The sequence below is a fragment of the Pelodiscus sinensis genome, chromosome 11 (assembly GCF_049634645.1).
Source record: "Pelodiscus sinensis isolate JC-2024 chromosome 11, ASM4963464v1, whole genome shotgun sequence".
Classification (NCBI taxonomy): Eukaryota; Metazoa; Chordata; order Testudines; family Trionychidae; genus Pelodiscus; species Pelodiscus sinensis.
Window position 1 is genome coordinate 35,488,504 of NC_134721.1, and position 27,572 is coordinate 35,516,075.

Genomic DNA, 27,572 nt, shown 5'->3' on the forward strand with positions numbered 1-27,572 from the left:
TGAGTGAAGCAGTTCCTCAATGGCCCTTTCACCCTTAGGGGGTGCCAGGCGCTGGTTCTGATCCAGGCCAAGGGCTTGGAGGTCCCTGCTCTAACCACCAGACACCCCCCTCCAGAGCTGGGGAAAGAACCTCACCGTCTTAACGCCCAGCTTTCCCCCCATCCCACCAGCCCCCACTCCTCTCCCAGTGCTAGGGTGTCCTGGCTCCCCCTTCCATCGGCAAGGCCGTGTGCCCGAGTGCCGGGAGCTCTCCAGGAGCCATGTGAGATCAGACAGACAGCTCCGTGCCACCAGGTTAGGCTGTCGGCCCGCGTTAGCCTGGCGGGGCTGTGACGCTGAGGCCGACGGGAGGAGAGTGTGCTAGAGCCCCCGCAGGGGCCGACCAGTCGTTCCTGACATGCTGGGCGCTCCCCCAGCCAGCATAGCTGCTCCCCACTGCCACACAGCATTAGCTCAGGTGCCTGGGCTCGGCGCACAGCACGGGGCAATCGCAGAGACAAGGGTGCCCTTGTTACAGTGCCAACACTGACGCCCAGCTCCCTACTCCTTCCCCACCAGAGAGCTGCAGCCAGCACAGCAGGGAACAGGAGGCCTGGCTCCCAGCTGCCCCCTAGAACCCATTCCTCTCCCAGAGCTGGGTGCTGGGACACAGCATGTGCAGAGCCCAGCACAACAGGGCTGCTCCCTCAGTCAGGGCCTGCTGACGCTACTAAAGAGCACCTCAATCTCAGCCTCTGGCAGAGACAACCCCATGGCCCTGAACCAGCCAGTCCCCTGCCTTGGGGCTGATCGGCATGTGCAATCTGTACCCAGAGCCGTCCCTTCTGGTACAACACAGAGAATCATCACTTCTCAACTACCCCCCCACCAGATTTTAGTAAGTCCGGCACCCCTTCTCCCACCCACAGCTGTTCACACAGTAATATTAACAAGGATGAAAGCGACCAATGAGCCGCCTGCAGCCTACATGACACACACCATTGGTAATGAGTGAGAGCTGCCTGCGGGGAGGGTAAGCAACTGGCAGCGTGTCTGGCTTCTCCCTGCAGGGGGTGGTGCAGAGAGCAGGGCCGAAGTACAGCGAGGGGCCTCCTGTGTACTCCAGTGGTGCACGTGTGCGCGGGGCAGGTGTGCAGCAGGGTGTGAACGTGCATGTTTGGTTGCGGAGCATGTGGGGCAGGCAGCGGTAGAGAATGGGGCCTGGTGCAGCACTCAACATCGGGCCTGAAACAATCGATCTGGTGACGGCACAATGCAGAGATTGTATCAGAGTGCAGTGTGTCCCCTTAGCCCCCTAGGCTGATCCAGCCTGGTTCCCCTCCCCCCCGATCAGACTCCAGGCCCATCCAGCGTGGTGCCCATGCCCCCATCCAGCCCCTTGAGTGCTTCCAGGGGTGAGCTGTCCACAGAGCAGCAGCACAGAACTAACTCTCAGCAACCCCTGCCCCCAGCAGAAACTTCACTTTGCTACCCTGCTGTGCGGGAGGCATCCAGATGCCATGGTGAAGGATGGCAGAGAGATACCCTGTAGACGGACACAGGGGTCCTTACACTCGCTCTGGGGTACTTCACCTGCACCAGCCACCTCAGGCTCTACCACTGGCAGCACTCATCAGGATGTCAGCAGAAGTGCACAGAAGTCAGATGGGGGATTGAATGCCCAGCTCTGACATGTGTGGGGATGCCCTGGCACAGGGGTGGGCAAAAAGGCCTCCACAGAGGGTTTATCTGGCTCATGGGCGCCCTGCTGCTTCCCCACCCCCATCAGGGCCTAGGGATGGGGAGCATGCAGCACTTAGAGTCAACCACCAGGTTGATCCTAAGCACCATATGCTGGAGGGCAGACTTCGCAGGCCCTGGGGGCAGGAGGAAGAGCACAAAGTCTCCTTCCAGCCTGCAAGGAGTGCACAGCACTTAGAAGCACTGCATGCTCCTGGCACGGTGCGACTTTGCACACTCCCTTTGCCCCCAAACCAATCAGGGTCTGTGGGTGGGCCCTGGCCCCACCCCTTCCCGTAGCCTGGGACGAAGTGGCCTCTGGTAAAAAATATTATTCCCCATCCCTGCTCTGGCATCACTTACAGTGCTTGCCGGGGGGGGGGGGGGGGGGGGGGGGGAGACCTGTCCCAGCCTGGTGCAGTCAAGGCTCCAGCCTGCATGGCCAGAGCCAAACAGGTGCTGGATGCTCTGGGCAAAACACACCCCAGGAAGCTGTGCCCCGGGACAGCTGTGCGAAGGGGCCACGTGCAGCCCAGATGCAGCCATATTCTGAGCCAGTGTTAAGCTTTCCGGGGGTGGAAGAGCAGCTGAACCCTCCACCCAGACATCACACAGGGCCCCCAACTTCAATATTCTCTTTCAGAGATGGCACAAAGAGCCCCCGACCCCTTTCCAAAATTTGCTATCAGGGTCTGGTCTGGGTCCAATCCTCTGGGAATTAAGAGGCATCGGAACATTTGGGGAGTGGAGGGGGTGGGGGGTGTTGCCAAAGGTTTGAGGATGCAGCTGGTTCTGAGTAGGGGGTCAGATATCAGCTTTTAGGGGGTTAAAGGAGGGGCCCAGGGTAGGGGAGCAGCAGTGGAGGCCCAAGCCCTTGGGGACAAGACTAGAGTCAGGTTTTGGGGGAGAGGTTCCAGTTACAAGGTGCAGACCTGAGCAGTGCTCTCCCTGACACCACCAGCCCCCCACGCCCTCATTGGCAGCCCCCCAAAGTGCAGGTTCTCCTTACTATGTGCAGCTGTAGATAGTCCCCCAGCCCAGAGGCACTGTCCACCCGCACCAGGATGGCGTTCTTCTGGTGTGTGCTGAAGCCCACAGCCAGCCGGTCGGCTCGTGTGCTAGGCCGGTCGTTGGGTGGCCAGGTATAGGTGATGAGCGCCCCGCCCTTCCCAAAGATGTACGTGGTACCAGCTGTGGGGGAGGGAAGAGAGACAAGGTTAGTGAGAGGGATTCGGGCAGCAGGCAGCCCCCTGTCCAGATGGGAAAATCAGCTCAGACAAAGCTACTCAGCCCGTGGCAGAGCTATGGACTCCCAACTCCAGCCCCATCAACAGGAGAAAAGGGAACAGTCTCCCTAGGGCCTAGCACTCCTGGCCATCACTGCTTATACTGCAGCAGTGCCAGAGCCCTGGAGCACTGTGCTGCACACTGCGTGCAGCTTTGAGAGAGGGGGGACATACCATGATGTGGACGGCTGGCTGCCTCCAGTCCAGCCCCGCCCCTTCAGGGAGCATGGAGCCATTCCCCCATACCTTGCCCAGGGGCCCTGCCCAACCCTATTCTCCCAGGCCCCACTCACGGCCCAGAGCCAGGGGTAGATCCCAGGACAGCTGAAGACATGGCTAACGCACTTCACTCTTACGCTCCCCTCCTGCGGTGCTAGTCCCAGACTCTGGGCTGCCAATGTTCCCAGACAGACAGGACACATTGCTGCAAATGGCATCAGATCCTTCCAGGCTGGAACACTGGCAACTCTACAGCCAGAGCTCCAACTCCTTCCCTCAGGCAGGATCAGGCCGGAGCAACCCCCGTCCTGAAACTCAGCCCAGCTGCAGCAGGCAGCCCAACCCCTAGGGCTATGTCTACACTCACGGCTTCTTGTGTGAGTAATATGCAAATGAGGCTAAGCATGGAATATTGCTGAGCCTCATTTGCATACCTAATGAGCCACCATTTTTTTTTCAGAAGAGGCTCTTGCGCAAGAAGGAGCGTCTACACTGCCCCTTCTTGCGCAAGAAAAACCCTCTTGTGCAATGCCGTTCTTCCTGAAAAGTAATAGGTGTATGGCATTGCGCAAGAGGGTTTTCCCTTGCACAAGAAGGGGCAGTGTAGACGCTCCTTCTTGCGCAAGAGCCTCTTCTGAAAAAAAAAAAAAGTGGCTCATTAGGTATGCAAATGAGGCTCAGCAATATTCCATGCTTAGCCTCATTTGCATATTACTCACACAAGAAGCCGTGAGTGTAGACATAGCCTAGGTGTTCTCACTATAAATCCTTCCCCCAGCTGGGAGGTCAAAGGTGAAACAGGCCTTCCCATTCCCTTTGCCTCCCCTAAGAGACACAGGAGACATGGCCTGGACACCCTAGAGCTTGCCTGCACAAACACCCCAGAGCACCCCCTGTCCAACATAGTCAGCACAGACTGCCTACATCAACCCACCTCACAGGCCCCTCAGCGCGTGCTCAAGCACTTTTATTAACCAAAGGTGGTTAATGGAGGATTGAACTGGTGCCACAATTAGCAATTAACAGACTCCTGATGGTGGAAGGCAACTGGCATGCAGGTGTCCCTCCATGGCCTACCTCTGATGATGGGCAGGGTTGAACTTCCCTCCCAGTGGGCGTGAAAAATAATTGGCAAAAAAACAAGCTGCAAATCAGGGGCAATTAGCAGCACCTGCCACAGAGCGGCAGGGAGCCCCAGCCCCGCCTGCCATAGCAGGCCTGAGGCTGCTACATATATGACCAAGGGCTCACTAAGCAGCATCCTGTGCCACACTAGTGCCTTTTGCTACAAAGAGGCCCAGAGCAGGATGCCACACTCACCCCATACACATAGATGGCCTTGTGTTTGCTACTGAGATACAGGTGCCTCAAGGGGAGCCCTGAGGCTGCTAAGAGAGGGATCCTTCACCCTGGGCTGAGGAAAAGCTCCATGTAGGTTAGGGCAGCCCTTATTTAACTGCACATAGCAATGCTACAAGAGTATGGGACGGGAAGTGCAGGAGAATCCTGAATCCAATGGGAAGCATTAAAGACGGGGGTTTGCCAGGAGCTGGGAATGGGCAGCAGATGATCGATCACTAGACGATTTCCTGTTCTGTTCATGCTTGACATTAGCTATTGTCAGCAGACAGGACACTGGGCTACAGACCATTGCTCTGAGCCAGTATGGCCATTCCTATGTCCTCAGGGACATAGGGTGGGAGAAATGCCTACTCTTACAGACAGGTCCCTGGGACCATGAAGAGGAAAAATGAGGGAGGGGGGCTGGGTTCCAGCTGGGTCATCCATTCTCTCAATTTCCTATCTGCCCCAGCCTTCATGAGCAAGGGGAAATGAACTCATCTGCACATGGCAACTGCAAACACAGGCACAGACATAGCCAACCACAACTGCACACCAGCACAAATACAAATGGAGGCCTGGCCAAATGGAAATGCACAAAGACTCAAGGAAACACTCCCCAGCACAGATATGAATGTCGACATGCTTAGTGTACACACATGTGGGTGCACTCACACACACATATGCAGGCATTCAGATCTAGGATGCATACACACATACTCATGTGTATTCAGACCTTATTTTTCTGCACATACATACACAAGTAATCAAAGCCAAATACACAATCACAGGCTAGTGCAAACATCCACACCCACAAAGGAGCCAACACATTCACGCACAGAAAGCGCACACACTTTCCAATGCAAACACAACTCCCCTCATGCATTCTATTGCAAAAACACAAATCCACATATACTGACCAATGCAATCCACCCCCACGCTGATTTCACTGCAAACACATTCTCACAAACTCACCCCAATTCCAGGACATGCACACACAATTGCTCCGCACCCTCCACGGGCCGTAGCAATGCTGTCAGATCTCCATCTCCCAGGAGCAAGTCCCCTGACACCTCTTCCCCACTAATCGCACTGATGGGAATTGACTCCCACGTGAGATCAGCAGTGTTTCCTGCATTACCTCCTAAAAGCTTCTCTAGCTCTCACCGCAATAACCAGCCCCCCTGCACAGCCCCATCTGCTGCACCCTGCATAGCTGTTCCTGTCCCAGTAATCAAGGCCCTTCCAGCACCAACAGCAGATTTGCAGCAGCATGTTCTGCTGGGTCTGCAAAGGATCATGGCTAGGTGTGTGGGGACAGCACAGAGAGTAGATGTGGGGTCTGAAGCAAGACTCTGGAGATGACAGTTGCAGACAGGGAGAGTCAGGACTTTTGGGTTCCTTGTTTGGAGAGGGGAGTGATCCTGACAGTCCATAATCGCCAGGCCCGACTTCCTCCCCAGAGCTGGGGTTAGAACCAAGGAGCCAAGACTCCCTGGCTACCCTCTAATCAGGATTTAGTGCCATTTCTCACCCCTCTGCCATTTCTACTGTGCTGTGTGCAGGGCCCTGGGTTCACTAGCCATAGTTCTACATAGTGTGTGGGGACACGCACCCTCTCACTGTGAGGCAGAGAAAGATCAGATGGGAATTGGGATTAGAATGAGAAATTGTGAGACTGACCTGTCTGACAACCCTATTGCTTTCCAAGAACCAGGCCTGGCCACCCAGACCTCCTCCAGTCCCCAACGTAGGCACCAGGGTTCCCTATAAGCTGTGCACTTGTGCTCCACTTAGGAGAGATTCAAATGTTGCCAAGCTGATTAGCAGAGAGCTCACAACTAGGTTTGTGTTTCTACTGGTGGTGCATGTTGTACATAGAATCCTAGAACACTAGAACTGGAAGGGACCTCAAGAGGTCATCAAGTCCAGTCCCCTGCACTCAAGGCAGGACAAAGCACCGTCTAGATCATCTTTGCTAGATGTTCATCTAATCTGCTCTTAAATATCTCCAATGCTGGAGATTCCACAACTCCCCTAAGTAATGTATTCCAGTCTTTAACCACCCTGACTGTTAGAACGTTTTTCCTAATGTCCAACCTAAGCCTGCCTTGTTGCAATTTAAGCCCATTGCTTCTTGTCTTGTCCTCAGATGTTAAGGAGAATATATTTTTTCTCCCTCCACATGCCTCAGTGCACATAAAATGTATTCCACACATGGATAGAAAATATCTGCATTGATAGAAAAGATTAGCAGGAACACTGGGCACTGCTAGTACCCTCCGACACTGCTCCTCTGGCTGCAGGCCATGCTGGAGAGAGCCCTTTGCCTCACAGTGCTCCCTGGCACCCCATTGGGCCGGGCCCATGTTTCACGGGCATATGGCACACATTGGCAGGGAGCCAGAAGTGAGATTGGGAAGGGAGGGAAATAAGGTTAGGAGATGCATGAGATTACACTACCCACCAACTCCAGCACTAGCGGCACAAGATATTTCACATGGTGCTGAGATGCAGCTGCCTCTGGGGTGAGGCGCAGTGCCCGTTTACACAGTTACACAGAATGATGCACATGTGAAGCAGGAGCCCTGTACACAACTGACACTGCCAGCGGGAGCCGTGATACCGAGGGACACTGGTACCAGCTAGCTGAGGGTTTACTACTGTGTGAGCAACTCCTATCAGACCTAACAAACTCACTACGTCCAACACACTGCAGTCACGTGTTGTCCTATACGGTATCGAGTGAAAGTCAATGCCACACAGGGCATCGTTATCGGTGGGAAATACATGTACCGACTGTGCCCAGGAAGCTGTGCACAGATACTGAACTGATGCCGGGAAGCAGGTAATAAGGCAGAGCAGACAAACAGCTTTTCTGGCAGACAGGCGCCCGTCAGTTCTCTCTGAGGTAAGCACAGCCCTCTTATGCAAATACAAAAGATCTCTTTGCTTGTGAATGCAACAGGAAAAACTGCCTGGGAGGACATAAGCCACCAGAGGGGGGCACAAGACAGCAAGCAAGGGGGAAGAAGAGTCTTCTCTGGGGAGCACTGCCAAAAGAGCACCGCCACAACATACTGGACTTGATGAGGAAGGGAGGAGGCCCCCTTCTCATCCATCTCGGGGCGAGTAAACAGGAGAAGGCTTTGTGCATTTCTGAAAGCTGGCTCCTGGCCACAGGGGCTTGTGACTCTAGCAGGTTGCCACAGGTGAGAATCGGCTGCAGACAAGGATTTTAGCTTGTTCAGATTAGTTCAGGCTCCAGGAAGAGTGTTAGCCCCTGTTTGCCATGTAACCTGTTGGTCTTATTGTCCTTGCTCACTAGCTCTCAAATCTTCACCTTTGTAAATAAAGCTGCACTTGATTTTATAGGCAGTCAATTCCAGTGCTGGGCGGTGCCAGGCTGGCTGTGTATATGCGGTCTCCTTGGAGATGGTGTACCTGGTTATTCTGATAAGTGTCCAGTGATGGGGCTGGATGCAACAGAGAGAGCCTCTGGCAGAGGGACTTGAGCCTGCTGTGTGCCTGTCACTAGCTGGCTCAAGTGAGGCAAGATATGTGGGGGCCTGGCAGTCAGGGCTTGTGTGTGGCCAGGGGCTGGCAGGGTCAGGTAGCTGAACTACAGCAGGCAGAAGGCCCGAGTGTCCCTGGAGAGTATCACAGGAGCCCCCTCCACTCTGTGCAGCATAGCACCACACTGGGGCCTGGTCTATACTAGCCAGGCAGGTTGGCTTAAGGTACGCAACTCCAGCTATGCAAAATGCGTAGCTGGAGTCATCTTACCTTAAGCTGAGCTGAGGCAGCATCCACCCAGCGAGAGGCTGACAGGAGCACATATTCCCATCGGTTTCCTTACTCCTCGCAGAACAAGGAGTACCGGATGCCCACAGGGGCTGCCCTCAGTGCTCAATTTACGGGGTCTGTATTAGACCCGCTAAATCAGAGGTGGGGAACCATTTTTAGGTGCGGGGGAAGGCAACGGACCCACAGAAAAAGCAGTTGGGAGTCTCTCACAAATGAGAAGCAAAAAACCCCCAAACCCTCATTCATGTGGCCCCCAAATGAGAAGGAGAAAGACACTCCCCACATTCCAATCACACACCAAAGTTTAGGGGGGCCAGCATAGTAGATTTTGTGTGCTCCAGATCCATGGTGGGGTGATGGGGGGGATGAAGCACCAGCACAGGTTCCCCAACACCGGGGAGGGGAGCTCTGAGCCTCAGGGGCTGGATCCAGTCAAACCAGGGGCCGCATCCAGCCCCCTGGCCTTAGATTCTCCACCCCTGCGCTAGATTGAATGCTAGGAGTGACAGGACCTCTGGATCTTCTCACAAATATAGACATGCCCTCAGTGAACAAGGACAGCAGGGGAGAGCGCCCCCTACTGAACACCTGGGATGAAGTGTAAATGTTTGTAATGTTCATGAGGCTTATGTGTGCCTTAATTTCCCCCATATGTAGCATAGCTACCCAGTGTGTATGGAAGGCAGGGGCTGTTTGCTGTCAGATTAAAAGTTAGGTCAACCCAGCTACATTGCCCAGGGTGTGAAAAATCCATCCCCCAAGAGACATAGTTTGGCTAACCAATCCCCCAGTGCAGGCAGCGAGGTTTTTTCTAGAGGAGAAGGGTTACCTACCCTGCGGGGACAGTCCCTGCTGCCAGTGCCCATAGTGTCTATTCTACAGTGCCGCAGCAGTATGGGTGTGTTTTTTCTAGAGCAGACCAGTCCTAAGTGGTGAGGTGAGTGTCACCTCCCTGTCTGGGAAGAATGAACAGAGTCCTCCAAGAACCACCTGTAACTGACTCAGATCAGCAAGGGGCCAGAGAGCCCAAGCCAGCTCCAGGGACTCAGGCAGCCACGCTCTCAGCAGGGAAGCTGAGCCCAGACCCCAGCTGCCGAACAGAGGATTGGGAGGGGCGCTGGGGGAGAAGCGTGGGCTGCAGGAGGAAGCTGGCAGCTCCCACCTGGGAACCACTGAGGCCGGCAGACAGACCGAGCCTGACCCCAGGCCCAGTTCTGGGCTGAGCAGAATGGACTGTGCTTTAGCCGTCAGCTCTCACTGTAAGCCACGGGCTGCCTCTGCTGGCGCCAGGTGACTAATAAACCAGCTGCCCTGGGGATGCTGCTCGAGGGTCACTGGAAATGCCGGCTGAGGAGCATCAGTCCCTGAGGATGGACATGGCTCAGCTGCACTCAGCTGGGAGGAAGCAGGAGGACTGGACCTCAGAGGGAGAGTCTGAGCGTGTGAGGAGGCTGCGTGACCTGCCCTGGAGGAAGAGCGAGAGCCCCAGGGTCTCAGAGACTGTTCTAAAGCTGGGGATGTAGCCCCAAGCCTGTGGATCTGTGACAGCCCCCACCCCCTCCCTGTCCCATGGTAAAGCAGCAACTCCTAGGCTACGTCTACATTGGCATGATCTTGTGCAAATACTCTTTAACGCAAGAGTTCTTGCATTAAAGTATTTGTGCAAGAGAGCGTCTACACTGGCATGTGCCTTTGCGCAAGAGATGTGCTTTTGCGCAAGAGCATCCGTGCCGGTGTAGACGCTCTCTTGTGCCAGAAAGCGCCGGTGGCCATTTTAACCATCGGTCTTTCTTGCGCAAGAAATTCATGTTGCCTGTCTACACTGGCCTCTTGCGCAAGAATAGTTACAAAAGAGGGCTTATTCCTGAGCGGGAGCATCATAGTTCTTGCACAAGAAGCCCTGATTTCATACATTAGATTGTCAGTGTTCTTGTGCAAGAACTCCCCGCCAGTGTAGACAGGCAGCATGTTTTTGCGCTAAAGCGGCTGCTTTGGCGCAAGATTGCGCCAATGTAGACACAGCCCTAGTGCCACACTGGGGCACTGGGATCAACACTGATAGTGAAGGCAGAGTGCCCCCTACTGGTCCCCTCCAGCAGTGTCCCACTAGGGTTCTGGGCTGGCACTGGCAATGAGGGCAGGGTGCTTGTATGTACTACCATGGGGCAGAGCTGGGGTGCATGGTGGGGCTGGTTGTCTCTTTGTAGTGGGAGAAAGGGAGAGGGGAAGTTTTTTTTTGGGGGGGGGGACGGAGGAGAAGCAGCCCTGCTCTGTGGTTTCTACTCCATCCATCACTGTCACTGCAGTGATCACCTTGAAAACTATCAATCCCAGGGCCATAAAGGGCCTGCTGCAGAGCAAGGGAATGTGATAGTGCCAGGCAGGAGAAATGGCAGCAGGGCACCATGGGAAGGAGGATTGCAGGGCTGGGGACCTGGATGGCATTTCTTGCTTACAGTCCAGGGGAGACCCTACAATAACACACTGGCTTTCATAGCCCCAGTGCTGCAGAATTCCTACAATAACACATCCGCCTGTGCAGCCCCAGCTCTAGACAGAGCCCTACAATAACACACTGGCTCACACAGTCCTGGCACTGCAGAGAGACCCCTCCTGCGCTACACCAGCACTCGGAGCCAGTGACAGTGTGTGACCCTGAAATAACAAAGCAGACTGTCTCCCAGAGCTGTGACTAGAACCCAGGCATCCTGACTGAATCCCAGCCCCACCCCCTTAGCACTCAGCTGCCTCTGCATTCACACCCCTTCCTGGCAATGGATTCAAAATAGCCGAGCTGACGGAAAGCGACGGCAGTCGGTGGTTCCTGGAGCACAGTAGCTAATTTGTGTCTAATTTCCATCCCGCTCTACAGCTAGATGTCAGCCCCCCACGTTGCCCCTTTGTTCTCACACCCTCCTCCCTGACACTCCCACAGCACCCTTCCTCTCCCCCACCCCTGCTCCCACAGCTCCCTCAAGCCCTCTCCCCCGCACCCAGGTATTGATTCCTTTAGCAGCTGCTACTGGCTCTGGCCAATGTACTGCCTGGATTGTGGGGGCAGGGAGCAGACTAATAAGCAACCAAGGGGCACAGACTAAATCAGCTCCCCTGCTCTTATCACTAGACCCCAATGCAGTCCCCTCCCAGTGCTGGGATAAGAAGCCAGGAGTCCTGTCTCCTAGCCCACTCTGGCTCTGATCCAATAGACATTCTCTGTGGAAATCAGGAGGAGCAGAACTAGGTCCCTCCCAGGTCTGAAATTCACCCCCATTGTCCCTGGGTCTCAGGGGCCCTTCTGGGCCCTCTTCAAACCCCAATTCACATCCCAAGGTGGGTGCTGACCGTAGCACTTTGGCTTTAAGGGAGTAGGTGAGCAGACTCAGGAGGGGGTGCTGGCCAGCAAATGAGTATGGGGGACAGGCACTCCATCGCTGGGGAAAGTTGCCAGTGATGGGGGAAGAGGGCTGGGGAATGTAGGTCACTGAGATGGGAATACGCCAGCTCTGGCACTTTCTCTGGAGAAGGGGCCGTGGTGCTAAATAATTCATCTCCCCATTAGGAGCTGGAAAGGGGGGATGAGCTGAAAAGGAGAGAGAGAAAGAGTCTGTAGGAGAAAGAGTCTAGAGGAGGGTTGAGAGGGAGGAGAGGGGAGAGTAGCCACCTCTGGGGTGGGGCACAGGGGCCATTTGACATCCCCATATGACACCAAGCGAAGAGAAGGCTCCCTTTGTGTGTACTGCAGAGGCAATTGAAGGGAAGCTGGGATGCAATTAGCAGCCCAGGCGCTGGGGTTCATGCCCCAGCTATTAGGGAAAGTGCTGGGGAGGTTTAATGAGCTGCAGGGCACAGGGGCTAGGCTGTTCGTGGGCGGTGAATGGTCGCCTCTCTCAGCAGCTCTCTCCTTGGGAACTGTCCTGGCAATCAATCCTGCATCTCCCTACAGATTGGGAGGCTTTGGGCTGTGGGGAGCCGCTGCCCCTCACCAGGAAGGGAGAGCGACTGCAGCCCTACTGTCTGGATAAGGCATCTAGGACAATGCCCATGGAAGCAACCAATGATCTGGGTGCCCACCTATTACTGGTCCAGAGAGGGCATTGTTCTGCTGGGGTATCCCTGTGTGGTGTTCTGAACACTGATGCCGAAGTGTTCATCTGGCAATGGGCAGGAATCTGGACCAAGCTGCCCTAATGCTCCCGGACCTCACGGGTGGGGGCAGGGTAGGCAGAGAGGCGTGTGTATTTGTGTATGCACAAAAGGAGCAGTGGGGGAAGGATCAGGGTGGAAGGGGGTATGTGCATGTACACGCGCAGGGCTGTGTGTGGGGAGAGTGCACGTAGCTGTGGGGGGATGTGGCTGTGTGTATGAGGGTAAGCATGGTTGTGTGTATAAACGTGTTTGTGTGCTATACAGGCAGTAAGCAATTAAGTGCGTGTGACTTTCTGCATGTTTGTATGGATGCATGTGTGTGTGCCATGTGTGCTCAGGAAATATGTGTGTGTGGATGTCTGGGTAGGTGTGTGGATGTGGACACATGGGGGGTATGTGGATGACTGTGGGGGCTGTTTGGGTATGGGTGTGTGTGACTCTGGGTGTGCATGTATGTGTGTGAAGTGCACATGTTGGGGTGTGTGTGTGATGCTCCCTGTGTGTTTGCACGTGAACTGTGTCCTGATGCTGCCAGTTCTCTGACAGGACCTGGATTCCCACTCCCACAATCCATGATTGCAGCTCCTTCCCTGGTCTGCGTCATATGGGACAGACGTCTCGTCTTTGGCACTACGCTGTGTGGAGCCCAGCTCCGGTTCACTGGCGCCATGCTGGGGGGGCCCTTCTGCCTAAGCTCCCTGTAAGCTGAATGGCCACACAACTGCCTAGCTAATGCTGTGCAGGTGCTCAAAGCACCAGAACAAGGTGGGAAGGAGGGCTGCCCCCCCCAACCTAACCTGGCCTCCAGCTTGCCATGACCAGGGGAAAAGATGGCCTGAACCTGGTGCCTCTCCTGGTCTGTGGCCTGGGAGGCCCCACCCTGGACCCCCCACCTCTGCTGCAGGCCGAGTGGCCTGGTCCCTCCTTCCATGGCCCACCCCTGCAGCTCCCCTGCCACTGCCATGGCTGTGAGCTTAGTCCTCCCTACTGTGGCTGGATCCCCAAGCCATGAGTCAGCACATAGCCTCCCTGCCATGGCCTGGCCCCAGAATCTGCCTGCCATGGCTGGAGTGGCCCAGCTCCAGAGCCCCTGTGCTACAGCCTGGGAGGCCCAGAGTCCCACTGTCTGCCTCAGCCCCACCCTAGAGCCAGAGCCCATTCACCCCCTTTTTCCCAGCCTGAGCCCCTCATTCCTCGGCCCTATCGGACCTGCACCCTTAGCTGGATCCCTCACACTCCTACACCCCAACCCTCTGCCCCAGGCTGAGCCCCCTCCCACACTCAGAACCCCTTGGTCCCACCCCTGCCACATGAATTTTGTTATGTGCACCATAGGAAGGTGATGTGCTGCATGTCACTTTCCTATTCGTGGACATAACAAAACTCATTCCACTCAGGGGCAGGAAAAATTGGAGAAAACATGGCTATATTCCCTTCCCCAGTGCTACGCCGCGTGGGGCCCGTCTCCCCTTCCCGGTGCTACGCCGCGTGGGGCCCGTCTCCCCTTCCCGGTGCTACGCCGCGTGGGGCCCCTCTCCCCTTGCCACGTGGGGCCCCTCTCCCCTTCCCGGTGCTATGCTGCGTGGGGCCCGTCTCCCCTTCCCGGTGCTACGCCACTTGGGGCCCGTGTCCCCTTCCCGGTGCTACGCCGCGTGGGGCCCCTTTCCCCTTGCCACATGGGGCCCCTCTCCCCTTGCCACGTGGGGCCCGTGTCCCCTTCCCGGTGCTACGCTGCGTGGGGCCCGTCTCCCCTTGTGATGTGGGGCCCGTCTCCCCTTCCCGGTGCTATGCTGCGTGGGGCCCCTCCCCCAAAGCTATGCCACAGAGTGCTTCTCTCCTCCTGGGCCGTGCCTTGCTGGCAGCTAAAGGCAGCTTGACCGGACAGGTAGGTAATTGGGGCCTCTGCGGGGTCAGCACAGCCACTTCCCCATGGCTAATGGCTCAGGAGAGGCGGGTGCATGAAGGGAGCCGGCGAAGGTTGCTAGACACTGACAGGAAGATAATGCCGCGCTGCCCTTACTGGTTCCCTGCCTCTCAACAAAAGCCCATTGGCACTGAGCCAGACAGTCAGTTAGGGGCTGGGCAGCCAGGCAGCAGGACAGGGCTGGCTATCAGGAGCCAGCTGGGCACATAGGCAGGGGAGCCTGGGGCACGGGGAGGGCACACACAAGAGAGTGTGGAATAGAGTGGCAAGCAAATTGAGGCGAGGCAAAGGCAGCTACAGGCAAAAGGTGTCATGCACATGCAGGGCAAGTGGGAAAACTGTTGCATAGACACCTAACACACCTGCACAAACCTTCCATTCACACACACGTCTCATCCCCTTGTGCGCGCGCACCCCCCACCACATATATTCACACACAGATGCACATCCCATCCGTTCACACACAAGTGCACATTCCATCTGGTGTACACACACGTGCACATTCCGTCCATTCCCACACATCCTGTCCGTGCGCGCGTGCACATGCACCAACACCCACACTCAGGTTATTCACAGCCTGAGCGACTTAGTTATATCAATGTCATTTGTAGTGTAGACATAGCCTCTGATCTGGCTCCATCTGCTCAGGGAACGTGCAGCCCTGATGGCCCCACCTCCAGGCCTTTGAGTGTGTTCCAGGCAGCCCTGGGACAGATGAAGAGTGAACAGCTCTAGGTACAAGACCAGACTTGCCTACGAGCTCCTGTTACAAGGGTGTAACTGTTGGAATCACAGAGGCATATCTGGTAGCCACAAACACCCCAACACGCGGCACCCCACGTGTGCACACACATACATGCTGCTGGCCGGTGTGTGCTAAGCTACCAGTCACATAACCCAGCCCTACTTCAGAGAGATGCTTATAGTCCATATAGAATCAGGGACCCCCGAGAATCCCACGTCCTGCTGCACTGGGACACTGGGGCCAGAGCTGACTGCCAGGGGAGAGAGCCCCCATTAAGGTCCCTCTCCGCTCCCTATGGCACAGTCCTCCAGCACCATGCCAGTGTCAAGTTCAAGGCACTAGAGTCGGGTATTACTCTTGCTTCCCACAGGGTCTCCATCCAACCCCTCCTGCCTGGGCTATCAGGGATTCCTCCCTCTGCTGCTTCCCCAGTGTAGCCCTCTGCCTGGCCAGCCCACCAAACAGCTCGCTCCTGGCCTATTCCTCCATGTGACGGGGTCTCTGCCCTGCACAGGCCCTACAAGGGTTAAAACCAGTCTCGGGAGGCTGAGTGGTAGGCAGTCGCATGTGAGGTTGCAGATAATTAGGCCCCATCTGGGGCTGTGTAAATAGGGGCTCCTGGAGAGGAGGAAAGACACTCTTGTTCCAGCTGTGGAACAGGAGGGACCTGGCTGCCAGGGAAGCTACAGAGGCTTCTTGAGGCACAGCAGCACTGGGGAAGGCAGGCAGAGCCAGGCAAACTCCCAGACTGAGGCCTTGCCCCCAAGGGCACTAGGGCTGCAGGGAAGCAGCCAGCGCAGAAGGCAGCAGGTCCACACCCCCTTGCCAATGATGAGTGGCCATTTCAGATTGCAGTTTGCCCCTGAGGCAGTGGCTAGATGACGACTGGCAGTGGGTCACTGAGACAAGGTGGGCAAAGGAGTGAGGGTTCCCTGAGGGGGAAGACCCCAGAGTGTGTGGGCACTGCGACAGGACAATACTCTGGGGGAAGGGCTCCGTGGTCTGGGGGGCATGTGGGTTTTGATACAAAGTGGTGAACAACAGGTGACAGCAGGCGAGACACTGGCCAGAAAGGGGTGGTGCTCCAACGCTGAACTGAGCGGATTCCCAAGTGACCAGCAGGGGCTGTATTGGTGAGTCATGGCCCGTTACAACCCCAATACAGCCCTCTGCCTGCCAGATTCCCCCCCACAAGGATCCCACCCCCAGCTGATTCCCCCCATACGCCCTTTCGAGCCTGGCCAATTTCCCAGTGAAGCCCTCTGCCTGGCTGACTCCCCAATACAGCCCCGTACTCGCTGATTCCCCTAATACAGCCCTCTGCCCACCCGATCCCCTTGACTGCCCCTGTACAGCCAATCCCCCAATATAGCCTCCCAGCCAGCTGATCCTCCCACCCAGCACACCCTTCCACAACCTGGCCAGTTCCCCAGTACAGACCTACATCCAGCCATTCCCCACTTGCTGATCTCCCAATATACCCCTCAGCTAGCCAAACCCCCAGTATCTCCTCACCAAGCCAAGGGTCCCAATATAATTCCAGATAATCCCCCCATACAGCCTAATATATCCCCGCCCGGTTGATCCTCCCAATATATGTCCTGCCATGTTGATCACCACTGTCCCTCCTCCAGCCAGCCAATTCCCCAGGATACCTCTCCTGTGTTCAGCCCCCACCCAGCCAAGCTCCCCAAATACATCCCCCCATCCCAACTGATCCCCCCAGGTCGATCATCCCATAAATCTCCCCTCCTTGCATCCCCCACACAAATATACCCTCCAGCCAGACCTCCAGTACATCCCTGCCCAGCCAATGCTCACAATATGAATACGCCCACCCAACTGATCCTTCCCAAACATCCCCAGTCCCAAGGATCCCCCAATATGCACCCTCTTGCACAGCTGATTCTCCAATACCCCCACCCAGACAACTCCTTAGTAACCCCCCAGCCAGCTGATCTCCCCCAGCACTCCCCCCCCAGCATGGGGCTGCATGCCAGGCATGTGGGCAAAGGTTCTTTGTAGAAGACTGTTCCTTTACCTCTCTCTCCATCAAAAGCAGAGGGGGGTGGGGGTAGATGGTAGGAAATAGAGAGATCTCTTCCTTTAATCTCCGACACTTATGCTAATGAAGGAATTTCTATTAAGTTTCTAATGATCTTTGTCAGTTTCCATGGTTTAAAAATAACCCCCGATTAGTTGCCATTATTCATGCCATAACAGCACCATTCAGGGCGCGCCAGCACTGGTATCAATATTTATTTTAAAAAGGCGGTGAATTAATGGGATGAGAAGAGCGTCTCCTCGTTCATTAGAGGGGACGCACACACCTGAGTATGTGGGGAAGGGGGAGGAATCGCTCTGTCATGGCAAGAAGAAACTCCCAGACAGCCAACAAATCTGCTTCAGATGGAGGGCGCTCCCCAGTGCTCACAACCCAGCCAAGATTAGGGGCCTGCCATGCCCAGTACTGCCTAGGCCCTGCTGGCCCCTCATGGGCCAGGTGCTGCTCACACACTTGCTCCAGAGATCAGCGCTCCAGTCAGACTCTCCTAACTGAAAGCAGGGATCCCTATTGTGTGGGGTGCTGTACCTGAGACTGGAACCCCTGCCGGGGGGTCACTTTTTGTGCAGACTGGGCTCTGGGAAAACTCAGGTTAAGGCGAGTCCGCTCAAGGTGACTGATACTGCAGCATGCTGAATGCTATCTGGACGCACTCATCTGGGTGCAGCTTGGCCTTAGTTCCCTAGATAGATCCTGCTCAAGGACCGCAGGGAGGGGGAGAAGACAGGGAGCTCCTGGCCTTGCTCCCCCCCATGCAGCCCCTACGCCCTGCAATGCTCCCAACCCCACTACACAGCAGAGAGGACTCTCCATGCTGTCCGCCTCAATCATTCTACAGGAGCGAGTTAATTAGCTTGGCCCTGAGAAGCTCTGCCGATCCCCTCCAGGCTCTGCCCAGCCTCCCTTCTGGATGGCGCCCCCTACCGAATCCCAGCAGGCGTGACTGCAAATTAGCACGTGCAAGACTCTGCCATCTGCTAAGTGAGTGGCCAATTCACACACAGCTGGAGCCCAGGGCTGGGGCTGCAAGAGAAATGGCTTGTCAGGCTGAAAGCAAAGGGGCCTGGGAAAGGGACGGTGAGATAGGGGCAGAGAGGGCGCAGAGGGCAGTTGTGTAAAGGGCAGCCACGCAGGTGACAAGTTGGGGGAATTTCATAGAAGGGGTGTGTTTGAACTTGGGCTGGAGGCATTTGAGTGAGTAAACGAAAGTGGGAGACATGTGAGGTGGGCAGCGACACGAGTAGAGCAGCATGTATACAAGGATCTCTGCTTCTGGGGTGGGGTGCAGGGACAGTTTACAGAGGGACCCCTCGCCTGATACTGAGATGGGGCCATCCCCAGGGGAGGGTCTGAGGGCTGTTTATATAGGGATCCTTCGTCCAGAGCTGAGATGCGGTACTCTCTGGGGCAGGTGTGGGGGCCATTTATAATGGTGACTGCTCATGCAGTGATTCCACATGACTGGGTTTCAGATCTCCACTTGGGAGCTCAGAAGCCTGGGAATATGAACTGAGACCAGCAGTGAAACCACAAATGGGATTTATTAGAGAGATGAAAAGGAACGAGGACAAACGGACGTGAAATGAAGGGAATCCTTCCAACTCCCTTGGGAAGGTTTAATTAAGATGTGGTTTAATCCTCCCTACCTCACACAAAGCCTAGGATGCAGCAGGACTGGGTGGAAACTCAGAAAGCTGCCACTTCTCCAGTGGGGCACCAGTGCTATTTATAACACGGCCCTTCACTCAACATTGAGATGCAGCCACCTCCAAATGCATCCTGCCCCCCAGCTCTGCATTTCAGTGCAGGGAGAGTAAGTGTATCTCAATCAAGTGCTTCGGGCTTCTTGTGCGCCCAGAGCTATATACACTATAAACACACACACACTGCATGTCCCAGCCATGTATACTGGGGTATGGATCATTCATGTAACATGCCTAGATAGACAAAGACTGGCTGATGGATGGATGGAGATGGAGATGAGGGCAGGAATAGATATTAGTGACAGAGGGTATGAGGTAGGGAGCTCAAGTGTGTGTGGGGGGGGGCTCAGTGGATAGAGAGAGAAGATATGGTGCTAGAGATAGAGGGTATGGGGCTAGGAGAAATAATACGGGGATAGAGAGACAGAAAAGTGTATAGGGATAGACAGGGAGAGTGGATGTGTAGGAACAGAGGCTACATTTAGACTACGGGGTTTTTGCAGGATTCCTCTGGTATCCCGCAAAAACCCCGCCGCGACCAAGGAACGCGTTTGCTCTTCCGCTTTTTTTTGTGGAAGAGTAAACACGCTCTTTCAAGGAGTCCTGTATACCTCATTTCATGAGACATAAGGGCTCCGCCGAAAGAGGAGGCTTTTCTGGGGAAAAAAAAAACAGAAAAAGCTATGCAAAATGCGGAGCGCATTTTGCGTAGCTTTTTCCGCAAAAACACGGCAGTCTAGACCTAGCCAGAGACAGCCAGATTGCACAAACATCTCTGTCTCTGCCCGGCCCTGGCTAGTCCAGCCCCATTCTCAGAACTCCCAGAGGCCCAGCTGAGGTGTCCCCTGGCAGCTGTGTAGGGCCAGCCCACAACATTTTTGCACCTGAGGCGGGGAGCTCAAATAACGCCCCCTCTCTAGAGCAGAGAGAATACATATGCACCAGCAGCAGACACAATTTTCTACACTCTGGGTCTAGTGGTGCCACCCCACAGTCTGGCACCCGAGGCGGCAACCTCAGTTCACCTTATGGTAAGGCCAGCCCTGCAGCTGTGTGCTTCTAGGCATGGCCAGCCAAGCCTCCATGATTTATATCACACCCCAGATCCCCAGCCAGTGTCCCTGGGTTTGCACTGCCAGCTAAAAACCCAGCAATCAACCTCCTCCTGCCCAACCCTACACACTTTCTTTTCACCTCTCTACCCATCTGACTGGCCTGGAGCCTAGTCCATTCCACCAGCTTTATGGTATATTACATCTGTAATTTTTGCTAATTCGAACTAGCATGTCCACATTGAGTGGACCCTGAACAGGGCTTAAGGATGGCCGGAAGCAGTGCCGGCAGGGCATCAGAGGAGGACTTAGAGCGTGGAGCTGCTGTCTCAGGCTAGCCGAGGGCTGCGCTTAAAGGGACCCGACCCCCACCCCGGACAGACAGTTCTCAGGGGTGCCCTGCTTGAAAACCAGTCCTGGCTTAGAGTGCCCGGAGTGCCCACACTGGGCACATCACAGCACTCGGCCATCAGACCGGCTGCACTTGCCGCAGGCTGCCATCTGGGGAGAAGGGGCAATTGGGGGGCTGCAGGAGAGCTTCCACCCCCAGAAGTCCACAGAGCCAGCCCAGTCCTCCCCATCAGGGGCTCGTACCCCATTCCTCCCTCACCTCCTTCCACTTACCCCTCCCTAGCCCCCCTTCCTGATGTACAAAATAAAGATAATGTTTCTTCCAACATTGACTCTGTCTTTATTGAACAAAACTGGGGGAGACTGGGAAAAGGAGGTGGGAGAGGGAAGAGAAAGGCTGGGAGAGGGGAGGGCAACTAACATGATCAGGGGTTGGGAACAGGTCCCAGATGAAGAGAGGCTACAGAGACTGGGACTGTTCAGCTTAGAAAAGAGGAGATGGAGCGGGGACAGGATAGAGGTCTCTAAAAGCAGGGGTTGGGTGGAGAGGATGCATTCAGAAAAGTTCTTCCTGAGTTCCCATAAAGAAGGACTAGAGGACACCAAAGGAAAGGAATGGGTAGCAGGCTTGAAACTAGTAAGAGAAAGTTGTTGTTCTTCCCAAAGCAAATAGTTAACCTGTGGAACTCCTTGCTGCAGGAGGCTGTGAAGGTTACAACTAGAACAGAGTTGAAAGGGAAGTGAGATCAAGTCATGGAGGTTGGGTCCATGGAGTAGTCTTAGCCAGGGGGTAGGAGTGGTGTCCCTGCCCAAAGTTTGTGGAAGACTGGAGAGGGATGGCACGAGACAAATGGCTTGGTCACTGTCTTCGGTCCATCCCCTCCAGGGTCCCTAGGGTTGGCCGCTGTCGGCAGACAGGCTACTGGGCTAGATGGACCTTTGGTCTGACCCAGTACGGCCACTGTAAGCTCAGGGCTCAGGGTCGGGGGTCTCAGTGGACCCCCTTGATTTTCATGCACACCTGCTCCTGGGTGGCCAGGCTGGCAGCTCTCCTGCCCTAGCCGGCCACTTTCCTGTGCCTAGTGCGGAGATCGTGGATGAGGTCCACGATGTCCGCACTAGCCCAGGAAGGTGCCCGCCTCTTGCGGTCCCGGGCAAGCTCCCGGGAGCCGCCAGCCTGGTCCCGGGAAGAGGGGGTGGGCTGGGGGACATCGGGTGGGTGGTTCTGTGCCGTGCCAGGTGCAGGGTCTGCTGGCTGGGTGCTGGCAGGCTTGCACCTGGCACGGGCACCGTAGCCAGCCCGTACCCCTTTAAGGGGTCCGGGGCCGGGAGGGGGGCAGATGAGTTTCCCTGGTGTTGGCCAGAGTGGCCACCAGGGAAACCTGGGGAGGGCTAGCCTCCCACTAGTTCGAATTAAGGGGCTACACACCCCTTAATTCGAACTAGTAAGTTCAAACTAGGCTTAATCCTCGTAAAATGAGGTTTTCCTAGTTCGAACTAAGCGCTCCGCTAGTTCGATTCAAATTCGAACTAGCGGAGCGCTAGTGTAGCGCCTATGAATGTTAGTTCGAACTAACGTCCGTTAGTTCGAACTAACATTGTAGTGTAGACATACCCTCAGAGAGTCACGCTGACACCCCTCCCCCTACTGGGAGGCTGGGGAATGCATCATCCCTCTATCAGCTCCTTCCTGCACAAAACCTGCTGGGGAACACCCCCATCCCCAGCAAAGATGCTGGAGATTCTCTCTCCCCACCCTTATTCTGTTCTGTGTGCTGATCTAGGAGCGGAGGAGGGGTCTGGGCAGGGGCTGGGAATCAGGACTGGGTTACAGTGCAGCCTTTCACCAGGAAATACCACTTTTCCCATATTATAGCTGTGAGAAGTGAGGTTCCAGGGCACTAGCCCCAGAGCACACAGCAAAGCTGTAGCAGAGCAGGGACTTGAACTCTGCTCTCCCGATTGCCCGTGCCGGGCACTAGCCTAGCCTATCCTTCCATCCACACGTGACCTGGGCCCTGCTCAATTAAACTTCTTTAACTCCTTGTGTGGTGGTGCTGTCTGACTACAGCTGATTGCCTGAACCCAAGCCCATGTGACTTAAGCTCTATGAACCTAGCCATGCCTGAATGGAACGGAAAGCCACTGTACCTCAAGATGGTCTCACCATCACAGCTCTGGGGACTGGCCCCAAAGGCACATACAGCCAGTCCTGGGAGAACCCTTCTCTCTGGGGGTGCTCCACTGGCATCCTTTCCCTGGGGCAGCTTGGCCAACGAGGGTCCTTCTGCTGGCATCATCCTGGCATAGTGATGGGGCTGGCTCCTACTTGCAAATGTACCTGCGTCATCTGACACTGAGGTTCGACCCCACACTCCACTGTCCTCATTCCCCCTCCGCTGGCAGATCAGGGCTTTGTTAAGCTGGCCTGACTCTCGGGGTGGGCAAGAGATTGGGGGCCTTGTCTTCACTAGGAGAAAAGAAGTGGTCTTCACTGATAGGAGGGCCCACAAGAGGGACCATCCTTGAGAGCATGCTCAGTGGGCAGGAAGGGAGAGTTTAACCACACATTTTGGGTGGGTCTGCACAGCAGAGACAACTCAACGTGGCACTGGAACATGCAGGCTTCTGCATAGGAGGTGCGAGGACTTCTGGGGCGCAAGCCATGGATCTCGGCATTGCAGTGATGTGATTTGTGGGGGCTGTGTTTGTGTGGGTAGGGACCTTATGTCAAGGCTGTGTTGTGTGCGTGCGTGCACAGGGGAGCTGTGCTAACAGGGTGGAGTGTGTGTATGGGGATTGTGTGTGTGTGTCTGTGTATACCAAGTGTGTAAATGGGGTGGTGGTAAGAGGAGCTGTATATGTGAATTGGGGGGAGGAGCTGCGTGTGTGCATAGAGGGACTATATTAATGGGAGTCATATATTGATATTGGGTTATGTTAAGGGGAGATGTGTGTCATGGAGTCTGTGTTAAGGGGATGGGCACTGGGCAGGGGAGCTGAGGGTATGTCTACACTACCCCGCTAGTTCGAACTAGCGGGGGTAATGTAGTCATCCGCAGTTGCAAATGAAGCCCGGGATTTGAATTTCCCGGGCTTCATCTGCATGAAGCCGGCCGGCGCCATTTTTAAATGCCGGCTAGTTCGGACTCCGTGCCGCGCGGCTACACGCGGCATGGACTAGCTAGTTCGGATTAGGCTTCTAATCCGAACTAGCTGTACACCTCGTTCCACGAGGCCTGATCCTGAGTACAACAGGACCCTTTTTAAACGCAACGGTGGCTGTGCTATGTGTGGGCAAACTCACCACCCTGAGGGAGTGGTGCCCTGCCACAGGCTGGGAGATCAGAGCAGTCTGGAATGGTGAGGGATCTGGCCGGGGGTTCTCCACCCCGCCTGTGACTGGGAGCTGGGAGTGGCCTGTCCCTTTAAAAGAAGAGAAAGGGGGAGAATTTCCAGCAAAGTTTTTCTGAGTACAGGGAAGAATCCTGCAAATCTCTTAATCTGTCCAAGGAGCCTGCTATTGTGCTGAGAGGAGCTGACCCTAAACAGCAGCCCAACTGGCACCGAAGCGCTGCAGCTGGGAGGCAGCCTCAGGCACAGGGGCAGGGAAACAGCAGGAGCAGCACCTGTCCACACACGCAGCCCTCAACACACAAACCCCCCTCCACATACAGCCTCTCCACAAGTAGACCCACCCACATACATGCATCCCCCACAGTCCCCACCACGTACACACAGACCCCTCCACACACACAAAGCTCTTTTCACACAGAGCCCCCAAGACACAGAGTCCTCAACCCGCATACACAGCCCCCAACAGCTAGCCCCAACACACACCACCTCTCCACACAGCCCATTCCACACACTTGCAGCCTCCATAATGCCCTCCACACACATGCAACCCCTTCTACAGAGCCCCAACACACACACAGTTCCCAATACACACACAAAAAATGCACAAAGTTGTGTGAGCCCCCTCCCACACAACTTCCCCACCGCTAGCTCCAATATACAGCAGCCCCCCTCCACTCACACACCCAGCAGCCCCGTCAAAACACACAGCTGCCCTCCATGTACACAGCATTTGGGGTGGGGACTGGGAGAGTGACACTAGGAGACACAAAAGGTGGCATGTATTGCCACAGGCGCAGCACTGCTCTGCTCACAGACCCTTTCTGCCAGGTGTCAATGCCCCAGGCCTGGCGTACCCCATGGCAGAGCCAACAGTGCTAGACAGGAGCAAACCATCTTGCCAGTTGAGAGGCTCAGTTCCGTCTGCTGACCCTTCCCTTTGGGGGTTAGCTGCAATCAGGGACGTGCTGATGGATGGAGGATAAGAAGAGGGGAAATTCAACCAGACAAGGGAAAGAAATTCTATTTCCAAGGTGTCTTAGAGGGCACCATAAGCTACAGGGAGAAAATACAATATACAGAGCCGGCTGACAGAGTGTCCACCCCAGCGAGCACAATTCCTCTCCCTGTCCGTGGCTCCTGAGAAAGTGCTGAGAACTCCCCAATGGCTGGGCTCTCCCAAATCCCTCCTGGGCCCTGCTTCTCCTGCTGCTGCAGTTCCTTGCTTTTGTTTTCCAGCACATTTACCAAGTTTCCTGTATTTGCTCTACCTGCACTTTTTTCTGCCTCCCCCTCCCCCTGGCATTTTTTGCTGTTTTTGTGCATTTTCTCTCTGTCTGCAATTCATTCTGCATTTCTCTCTCCTTTGTCCATAATTTTTCTGCCATTTCCTCTCTTCCTTTCCCTGCCGTGTTTCTACTCCTGCATTTTTTCTGTCTTTTATTTGAATTCTTTTCTATCCCTTAATTCCAGTAACAAATAAATAGCTACAGTCTGTCTCTGTGCAGTACCTGGAAGTGCTAATTGTGGTTTAGAGCAGGGGAGGTAGAGTCAAGCCTCCTAGGTTTTATCCTCAAATCTGAGATGGGAGTAAGGTCTGGTGCAGGGTGGGGAACCGGAGGCCAGATGCAGCCCCTAGCTTGCCTGGATATGGCTCCTGGAGGCTCAATACTCCCTCTCCCAGCATTGGGGAGCCCATGCTGGTGCTCCAGCTCCCTCCCCCACTGCAGGGTTGGTGCACAAAAAATCTACTAGTCTGCCCCCCCCAGGCGGGAGGGGAATGTGGGGAGTGTCTTTCTCCTCAGTCAGGGGCCACATCAGTGAAGGTTTTCTTTTCTTTGCTTCTCACTTTTGTGTGGCCTCCTGACTGATACTTCTGTGGGTCAGCGGCTCCAGACCCAAAAAAGGTTCCCCACCCCAGGTCTAGTGGCTCATAGCAGGGCGCTGGGAGCTAGCACTCCTCGTGGGGGATGGGATCAGAAGAGGGTGACTAGGAGCCAGGACTCCCGGGCTCTATCCCTAGATCTGATAGGGAAGTGGGCACTGCTGGATGAGAGCAGGCAGGGCTAGGAGGCAGGATAACTAGGCTTTATCTTCAGTGGTAGGAGGGAAATGGTGCTGAGTGCTTATAGCCTGGGGGCATGTCCCTCCCAGCCAACAGCTAGGACTAGAGCTCAGGAGTTCTTTCCCATCCCACTACTGAAACCACTAGACCATACTCCCTTCTTGCTACAGTCAGGCTACATCTACACTACGAGCTTTGTCTGGCAGAAAATATGCTAATGAGGGACTCATTAGCATGAGTCACAACATCATTAGCATATTTTCTGCCGTTTCTTTTTGAGCAAGGGGTTTTTGTGCAAAAAGAAGCAGTGTGGATGTTTCCTTTTTGCGCAACGCACTAAAAGGATCTTGTGCAAAAAGGAAACGTCCACACTGCTTTTTGCGCAAAAACCCCCTGCGCAAAAATAAATGGCAGAAAATATGCTAATGATGTCGCGACTCATGCTAATGAGTCCCTCATTAGCATATTTTCTGTCAGAAAAAACTCGTCATGTAGACGTAGCTTCAGGGTATGTACTCCATAGCTTTTCCTGACTACCAGCCTCAGCATGGCTGTGCTCAGGGAGCCACAAAAGAAGAGGAAGAGGAGGACAGCAGAGACAATGGGTCCCGCAGCCGGCCAGGACTCTAGGGCCAGCGGGGACCTGGCACAGCACTGACAGGGTGAAACAGAGCGCTAGCTGTCCACTGCAGCTAGCCAGCCAGTCCCCAGACTCTAAGCCACGGGCGCTAACGAGGGGAAGTTGAATGGGATTAGGCACGCTTTCGCAGCCAGCCAAAGCGGTCGCTGTCAGGGACGCCCTGTCATCTGGAGTTGGCGCGACTTTGCTCCTTTCACACTAGGTGGGCATGTAGCCTGGACAAAACCCTGACTGGCTGCCATGTCAGCTGAAGGGAACAGGCTGAGCTGCCTGCTGCTGAGTCTTTGTGCCAGGATAGAGGGACCTAGAGTGTGGGTTGGGCATCCCCTAGGGAGGACTTCAGCTTCAGAAAGCCACCTCCCCAACATGGTGGGGCAAGGAAGTTTGAGCTGTAATCTGCTTCTGCAGCACAACTGGGCAGGGGTGAAAGCACAGCCATGGGACAGGGCAGCCCATGCAGCGTGGGGAGGCCAACTTCAGCAACCACTGGACACATGAATTGGGGTCTACAAGCACACTTTGAAATAAGGATTGGGAGATGATGTACCAAAGTACTGGGGGACACTAGGGCATCACCAGATCCCACTCTCCTCCCAGGCTGAAATACCATTCAGCCACCTCCCAGGGCTGGAGATAGAACCCAGGGGTCCTGGCTCGCAGGGCAGGGGATAGAGCCCAGGAGTCGTAGCTCCCACTCCAGTGCCCTAAGTATTGGCCTGTACTGTGCCCCACACAGGGGATTTGATCCAGAGCTGTGAGGAAGGGTTGTGGTTGACAAGGAGCATTTCCCTGGCTGTGTGTAAGACCAGCCCTGGGCAGTGCAGGCAGCACCGGGGCTCTCTGTGCTGGTGCTTATATCTGTGCGCCAAACTCAATCTAGGTCACTGTGAATCCCAGCTCCCCAGAAATCAGCGTGTACCAACGCCAACCTCCCACCTGCTGCATGGCTCTGGGCTCAGCCAGCCGACCAGAGAGAGCCTTCCAGAGCTTGTGTAGGGATGTGAGAGAGACAGGGAGAAAGAGGGCGTATCCATGAGCACGGATCTGTGTGTGTGTGGGAGAGACTGTCAGTGTGTGCCAGTGAGTGTCTCTCCATGTATATGCGTGTATCTCTGCATGTGTGTGACAGCTGTGCACATATCTCCATATATTTCC

General features: G+C 55.2%; 1 protein-coding gene across 29 annotated transcripts in view; it reads right to left on the reverse strand.

Annotated features, from left to right (window-relative positions):
• Positions 1-27,572, reverse strand: part of NRXN2 (neurexin 2) — a 354,461-nt gene that overhangs the window by 75,033 nt on the left and 251,856 nt on the right. For all 29 annotated transcript variants that reach the window (XM_075939216.1, XM_075939213.1, XM_075939215.1 and 26 more), the window contains one exon: positions 2,729-2,910. In XM_075939216.1, coding sequence (XP_075795331.1) covers positions 2,729-2,910 — 182 coding nt within the window. The remainder of the gene's footprint in view (positions 1-2,728; positions 2,911-27,572) is intronic.